The 8,360-nt window shown below is 38.0% G+C and overlaps 1 protein-coding gene and 1 pseudogene across 4 annotated transcripts; both read right to left on the bottom strand.

Moving 5' to 3' along the window:
* Positions 1-4,010: 4,010 nt before the first annotated feature.
* LOC103445776 (NAD-capped RNA hydrolase DXO1-like) lies at positions 4,011-5,614 on the bottom strand. 4 transcript variants are annotated; one of them, XR_530813.4, is made up of 5 exons: positions 5,170-5,614; positions 4,862-5,050; positions 4,676-4,763; positions 4,443-4,499; positions 4,011-4,352 (listed from the first exon to the last, which is right to left on the bottom strand). XR_530813.4 is itself a non-coding variant. In XM_008384817.4 (5 exons), the coding sequence occupies exons 1-4, from the start codon at positions 5,287-5,289 to the stop codon at positions 4,488-4,490; spliced, it is 378 nt and encodes a 125-aa protein (XP_008383039.1). In that variant the 5' UTR covers positions 5,290-5,604; the 3' UTR covers positions 4,011-4,352; positions 4,443-4,487. The 4 variants fall into 4 exon arrangements, 3 of the variants coding, with proteins under 3 accessions (XP_008383039.1, XP_008383038.1, XP_008383036.1); XM_008384817.4 differs by having other exon boundaries at positions 4,707-4,763; positions 5,170-5,604; XM_008384816.4 differs by lacking the exon at positions 4,443-4,499.
* A 966-nt stretch (positions 5,615-6,580) lies between these two features.
* On the bottom strand, positions 6,581-7,932 carry LOC114827698 (vinorine synthase-like; annotated as a pseudogene).
* Between the last annotated feature and the right edge of the window lie 428 nt (positions 7,933-8,360).

The raw sequence follows: 8,360 nt of genomic DNA on the forward strand, positions 1-8,360 counted from the left end.
AAATTACCAAATTTTACAGGAATGAAGATCTCAATGAGTGGAGCAACTTTTATACCTGTGACTAAGGCCAATTTGTCTGGGAAATGTCCCAATTTCGTCCAAACCCGTCGGAAACCCTATAAAGAGTGCTTCTTAATTCGTTCTCATATCGACTCCAACGCTCCAACAAATGATTGGGTATTCTTCCTGGACTTAAGATAAGTATGTTGATGGTGGAAATTGCACGAAATCATTTCAGGAATGGCGGATTCACCGTCGTGTGTGCCCTCGAAGCCAATGGCTTCAATCTTCATGAATCAAGGTCCAATTCCTTCGATTTTGGAGTGAAACATGAAGAATGAAGGTTGTTGAGTCGGTTCTAGATGAGGGATAGCCACAATTTGTTGGAAAAACTGAAGAAAACCGAAGCGAACCGCTGGAATTAGCCCCAAGTCAAAACCGGGTCGCGCGAGTTGGCTAGGTGTAACTGGGTCAAGTGTGATCCGGTGCATCCCCTTTCTCTCTTTTCCCCTCCTATCTTTTCTCCCCCATTGGTCACTTCCTTTTTCCTTCTTTTCCTCATTGGCCGGTTCCCCCTTCTTTCCCTCCTTTATATTTCATCTCCACCGCCCAACTTTTCTTTCTTTAAATCCGGGCCACACACGTGGCTCAAAAATCTGGAGCTTTCTAGAAAATAACCAATTTACTAAAATGCCCCCGACTTTAAACGTTAATATTTCCTTCGTTATAACTCCAAATCACGATCCGTTTGCGCCCACGCGTCCGTAGCGACGAGTACTACGAGGATATGCCAAGAAAATGAATCTTACATAACTAGACAATGTAGTCAACAAAAGTCAACACATTTGCCTTGAAGGGCATTTTCGAAAATTCACTTTATAAAATTGTAATAATTGGGGACGGGTCGTTACAAGTAAGCAGCCTTCACATGCTATGAGTCTCACCTTCAAAATATCAATATACTTATAGAAATGTGGTTGCACTTAAAATAGTAGACTATGTCTCTACAAATAAGCGTTATGCCATAGTAAATTTATCTCACTTTGTGACATACACCCAAAATTAATTTTTGGAGTTAAAACTATAGGTTCCTTTATTCCACGTTTTTCAATGGCTCTTAAAAATGGAATTTGCCTCTTTCCAATTTGGTGAACACTTTACTTTGTTGACATTAATGGTAACACATGATTAAATAGCTCTTGATGATATGATAAGTAGCTACTATTATCAAATTATCAATTATCATCAATTCGTGATCTAAAACAATTTCTATATGCAGGCGCATATGTAATTTATAAGTATCATATTGTTTGGGTATTGTTCTCCTTAAGGGCGTCCATTGTCACTTGTAATACAAACATTTCAAGATGAATTATTTAGAGCATTCAAGATAAATTCTTTAGAGAATTCGTCATAAACTCTTATGGAGCATTATTTTCAATCATGCTTAACTTTATTAACCTTCACTTTTGAGGATTTCAAAGTTGGAAACCTATATATCTGTCATGCCTTAGGCATGGAACAAAGTAATATACGTCATTTATGAGACAAGAGCAGATGTATCAACATAGATTCACGATGTTCCTAAAACTAACATTTCTCCCCTAACGATGAGACAATTTAGTTAAAATTCGCAAAAACACGGTAAATACGAGCATAACTAAATCGACTCAAATCCCAATATTAATTGACAAAACCACCTTTGTGTTCACAATTACTTGTTGATTGGAAAATTTGCCTCAACCGAATTGATCATGATGATCCACATGCTCAAAATGCATCTCCAAAGCAAAAATTAGCAATGAATAAAATGCTTAAGGCTTTTGTTAAGCCATGAGAAGTTTTGTGCTCAAAATTAATCCCAATTTGACATGAAATATTCTTCGAAATTCGAGAAATTGCGGTACAATAACTATCAAATAATATTATGACTGTGGTAGCAAGAATCTGCCGTCTTCAATCTTGACGAAGCCACACGCGCCTAACTTTTTTTTTTTGGTCATTGGATCTTCAATGCCTAAGTCAGTAACTCAGAAAAGAGTCGAAATTTTAAGGCTTGTATGCGTAGCGTAAAGCTTACCAGTGGATGGTGGAGATGACGTATTTATGGGAGGTGGCCGAATGGACGAAGAAGGAATGATTCCAAGATATTAATTAGGAGATAAAATCATAGAATTATCATGTAAGTATTCTTAATTGATAGTGATGAGGATTCCTTACTTGTTTGAGTTGTTCTTCAATCAGGAATGTATTAACTATAGGATTTAGGATTTGGTGATTAATTATATCTTTAATACTTTTGACTTTTCCATACCGTGACCAGATGAGCTTGATGGTGTCATAGGCAACTGCTCGAGCCTCCAAGGAAGTTGAGCTGTGCATGCGAATATTTGAGAGCCCTGTCCATTTAATGAGGGCAAATATTGTCTTCTTCGAGAGAAAGTTCACGTGTCGTCTTCTGAATTTTTGGGATTATTTTTTACTCCACAATGACCATCTTATAGGTACACCTAGGTCAAATGGTACACAATTAGATGGTGAATAAGCTCACAAATATGCTTTTAAATCTTGAGAAGAAAATGGGGATTCAAAGTCAATTTTGACTTACATTGTCTGAGGACCAATTTTCTGTACAAGCAATCCTTGCAAGGACGTGCACAGGGCACTATATTGAGGCCTACAAAATATGACCGTACAAATTTGTAATTATCCTACACATCATTGTGGATGTTGAATAGCCAAGATAATCATGCCATGATTTGTTAATGAACTTCTGGTTCATGACAAACATACACTACTTCTTTTGAATGTGTGATACAACTTGTAAGAGAACGTAGAAGCTTTTTTCTCGAAAAAATGAATTGAACAGATTAACATATAATTCAATATAAAAATAAATGAACTCAATGAACGAATGCATATTAATATAAGAAAATTGAAATCATCATAATAAAATGCTGAAAAATTAAATGAAATAAAATGAAAAGCCAAGCTATTGGGAGATAACTCAACTGTTAATTGCTTGCAAGCCCAAGGTGGGATATAAAACTCATCAACTAGAATGGAATTTATACGTCAAATTGGTTATATCCACCGAGTTAAAATTCGTGGGAGAGTTGTAAAATTGTCTCCAACATTTTTCCTTTTCTTTTGATCAAAGACTTGGTAAAAATACACCAAATGTTTTGGTGTAAAGCAGTCATGCTCGATACCTAATTACATAACCATAAACGTACCAAAAGTTAGTTTGCGTTGTTTATGTAATTAAGCCAAGAAATTTCAGGCTTTCAATTATATAGAATCATTGAACTCTAGGTTTTAATTCAATACTTTATCACTGGGATGTGGAATTTCATTACTAGAAATTACAAAATAATTTTGCAACAATTTCGGGGAAAAGAATACTCAATACAATCCACTAAATCCCATAAGTCCGTATTCTCATTTGGTTATTGATGCAATGAGCTATAGGCTCTAGCAATTGCATAACTATGAACTTTGTACTCATATGAGGCTATAGGCCCTTCAATCATCATGTGATGAGAACTAAGGTCCGGATCTGACTATTTGACGAGAATAAAGGGACTGCATGTCCTCATCTCTAGTAAATTCATCATCACTACGTTATTAATTGGAGTTATATTACAATTAACTAAATTGAAACCACGCTTAGTGAATACATGAATACTAACATAAGCTGATGATGCAATAAAGATATGTCATTCATGATGCAAGCCGCAACGATATTAATCTCACCTTTTTTGTTCCATATATCTGCCATGAAACGAATAAGCACACATTAGGGCTGGGTTCGGTTCTTATCGGTTCGGTTTTTTGCCAAAACCGAAACCAAACCGAAATTTCGGTTCGGTTCGGTTCGGCCCATATTTTTTTCGGTTTTTTTCGGTTCGGTTTTTTCGGTTCGGGTTCGGTTTTTTTCGGTTTTTTTTTTTTTTTTTTTTTCCTCCAAGAAAGTCTTGGAAATCAACATAAGCACAAGAACTAACAAATTAGAATCAAGGCAGATATGGATTATTTTACGTCAATGGGACAATCCCATTCAAATATGCAACTAAAAGAAGAAAAAAGTCGAAGTGTCCGAATAGAATATTGGGCTCAACAACCGTAAAACCCACAGAAGCAGCTTCTGCATCATTAACATATCTTAACAATGGCATTATTCAAAACTTCAGCTGCTTTTCTCACACATTGCAGGGAGGCCAACTTACAACCACACCAAGGAAAGGCCAAGAGCATCTAAGAGAGGCAAGAGTATGCCAAAGCTTTCTCCTCACTGAGCTCCTCTGCAGTTGCATCCAACTTCTTCCTCGAGAACTCGTCAATAGAGAGTCCTATACAATTGTGAAACAAATGTGTATTAGAACTTTGAATGTTCACATTCTATTCAATTGTTAAGAAATGCAGAGACTACAGACTCTTACCTTGAACAATCTTCCACCAATTGAACTATTTTCATATCCACCAACTTAAGCTTTTATCTGTCATCTTAACTAGTTATACATCATTGCTTTACATCACCATTTAAATGCTACAAAATTTCGCAAAGTTTATTTTCTTTTCAAACTGACTTCTACTCATTTATTTACTATCGAAATGATTTCAACTATGCATGTCAATCTCTAACAAAAGCTATTGAAGAAAAACAGATCTCAACCTCATGGCTTGTCTTTAAAACAGTAATGTACCCAAAATTTGAGGAGCTTTTCTTTCTCAAACTCGTACTCTATCTTATGGTTGTCCAACTGCACAATTGAATGAGAAATTACAGTCAGTTACATAAGAAAACTCAGAGAAGAAAAAATTTGCATGTAACGGAAAGTGAAGAAAAACAGATCTCAACCTCATGGCTTGTCTTTAATTCCACATAAAACCTCCTTCCATCATCAGTTGAATCACAGCAATCCATTTCAGCACCCATCAGAATACGATGAGCCCCTAATTTTGTTTTGATCACAGAACAGTATTCAACATTGGCATCAACATTATGTATCGGTCCATCGCCTCTTCCTGGATCTCTCACCCAAGCTATCTGATAATCAACAAACAAACAGACGAAAGCTCACATTTTTCTTTCTGTTTATCTATTTTCTCAGCAACAAAAGAGAACCCAGAAAATTCACGAGAGAAATTACGGAGAGGAGTCAATACCTGGAGGACTTTGGGGCCGATGAGGTGAGAGGACTTTCGGAGGGTATGCGGGTCGGGCAAGGACCTGGAGGAGATGGATTTGAGGTCCATGTTGGTGAGCTCCACTTGGATCAGGATCATCGCCTTCACTTGTTCGAGGTCGCCGAAGCACACGGCGAGGGCGAGGTGTGAGAGATTGAGAGTGAGAAGGGTCGCGCCGTCGCGGGTCGCCTGGGATTCAAGACCAAGAGAGACAGAGAGTTTGAGAAAGACAGAGAGGAGGCTCGGCTGCGCGAGAATGTTACTGGGTTAGTTAGGGTTACACTGGAGGCAGGGAAGGGAACGAGAGAGAGAAGAGGGGAATGAATAAAAGGTGTGGCTGCTAGGGTTAACTTAAAGGGGATTTCTCAAAAAAATTAAAAAACGTTTCTGAAATGTTGGAGGCATGGGGGTTCGAACCCTTGCGCTGCAACTTGAAAATTTTCCCTGAAACCAACTTGGCAACAGGTTTTGTTTTGTTATGATTGTATGACTAAACTATTTATAATATTGAAAACAATAATTAAATATATATAATTCGGTTCGGTTCGGTTCAGTTCGGTTTTCGAACCTCAAAAACCGAAACCGAACTGACCAGATTCGGTTCGGTTCGGTTTGACAGTTTCGGTTCGGTTTTTTTCGGCCTCAGTCCGGTTTGGTTTTCGGTTTTTTTCGGTTTTCGGTTTTTTGAACCCACCCCTAGCACACATGCCCTTGTGGAATAATGGATCTGTAAGAAGAAAACAATATCATATATGTTAGAAAGGACATTCGGCAGTAAAGTTTATTAAAATAAACTAATTGGAATTTGTAGTTGAAGCATATATAATCCTGTTCTTGTATAACGTGCTGATGATTTTGCAGTATTCATTTCATTTCCTTGTCTCTTTATTTTGGTGCTAAAATTAAGAGTGTTATTGTGCTGATAATGTGTTGGAAATAAAGTATGAAGTAAAAGACAATAGAGAGAGATAAGAAATTAAGGAGAGAATTATCAATAAGCCATCTTTATATAGGGCATCAAATACATGAGTGGTAACCCAAAAGGCTTTCTACATTAATATGATTGTTTATGATGCTTTACTAACATACATTGAGTAAGAATGGCCGTTATTTATGTTTCACAACAATCTCTTCCCAAATCTTCACCTGACAATAATTGCTGCGCCAGCCACTTAATAAAAACTTCAAAAATTGCTATTGTTACAATTTGTACCATCATTTATATCCTCTCTATTAGAGAGATGTGAGACCCACATGTGTTGATGAGTTCTACCTCTATTAGAAAGCTGGTATAAATAGATAGTAAGTGCAGCATGTTAATTAAGGAAAAAAGAAATACTTGTGCTGGACGACTTCTCATTGCTCCCTGAACTTTCCCAGCCAACAAAACTCATACAACAAGGGCAACATCTTTTTGAAGAATAAGATTCCGACCGAGAGAAGCACGTGCAAGCAGCTCCTTATTGCTTTCAATTATGGCCATGTCTTCTTCATTAAAAGTTAAGGACACTTCAACACCATCTCCATCTCGCACATCCATCAGCACAATCAAATTCTTGCCTTCGAGACTCTGATTCACCCACGATGGCTTTCCCCATCCAAAATCGGCTGCGTAGAAGGGAAACCTGCACCAACTCCTGCAGGTATAGATTTCTATATCATCCCTCTGTAAGAGGTCCCCATACTCTTTCAAGGACTCACATGCATCCCCGGTAACTTTATTAGCATATTTTACTTTGAACTCCTCAATGCCTTTCCTCAACTTACCAACAAAGCTTTGAAGGTCAAGACCCATGACTTCACTTTCTCCGGCCTTTGCTATAAACTTCCCCACAAGATTTCCCAATAATTTTTCTGCCGAGGGCCGCACCAACAAGTTTCGCATGCTCACCGTGCGACACCAAGCAGATGGCCTTATTGACCTGAATTTTGATTTTGATGCTTCCATGGCGCATTTCCAAATGAGAGCGGATACTACTTCAATGCGTGTAGGATTTGGTTCAGTAGCACTGGCGGACTTGGACTTGAGTGCAGCAATCTTTGAAGCGTCAAACAAATATCTGCTTGTTATACACTTTTCTTTAGGAAATTCCAAGGTCGGTTGAGGTGCATTGAGAATATCTTGTGGTGGAAAAAGAGAAGCTGCGACCCAAATTCTGCTGGAAGAACTAACTGGTGATCAGTACGGGGCCTACTGGTCAAGTCAAGTGCAATTTCAGCCCATCTTTTGATGAATGTGCTGATTGTAGACGCTTCCGCGACCTTATGCGCAATACTGACTCCAATTGCCATTCCACCGCATTAGAAGAAATTGGCCTGGACTAGTAGAAGATAGCCTGTGACTGCTTGTCTGGATGCCATATCAGCTGGAAGCAATTGTTTTACCATCCCAATATCTGCTTTGTCCAAAATCTTGGATATGGGACAGTTGACTTGGGCTTCAACAAATGCAACACCATGGTCATTGCAACAGATTGAATCATTATAGTGGAACTTTCCTGCGAAGGGATAGAAGTGTGTGAGTATTTCAGATAATGATGTCTTAAGGATTTTCGATCTTTCAGCTGCTAAAGATCGGTGATTGGTATTATTGTTGGGATAGAAGAGAAGGAAGGGGACATAAATATCAGGAATAAGCTGATAAAAAACAGAGAGGTTGGTTGTTTTGAGGTAGTGAGGAGTTGGAGAGGATGGTCTGATTGCTTCCTTGTGAATGACTTCTACCTTCATCTCTGAACCCATCATTTCTCTGCACTTGAGTTGGGGATAATGGTGTGAATATTTGTACGACAGCAACCCTGCGCAAAGTGCCAAAGTCTATAGTGGTCTACTAGATCCCGTTTATTGTCCAAACCTATTTTAAGGAATCCACAATATTATACAGAACAGTTAGCCAATAATTGAGAAACAATATATTGTTAATGTTCACAAAGAGAGCGACTTTGGACCAATAACTATATGCAAAGACAGATTCATTGTTCATCTACCACTATTTTCCTGTATGAAAGATTCATTGTTAATCCACTACTATTTTCCTGCATAATAAAGATGTTAAGGTAACCCGGGTTCTGCAGCTTGTGATAGCATATTCCGAGGATTTCTTGGGTTATTTTATTAGTGGTTTTCTCATAGGCTGTATCATCATATGTACTTTATCTTTTTGTGTAGCT

Source organism: Malus domestica, chromosome 10 (genome assembly GCF_042453785.1).
Source record: "Malus domestica chromosome 10, GDT2T_hap1".
In the NCBI taxonomy this organism is placed as follows: domain Eukaryota; kingdom Viridiplantae; phylum Streptophyta; class Magnoliopsida; order Rosales; family Rosaceae; genus Malus; species Malus domestica.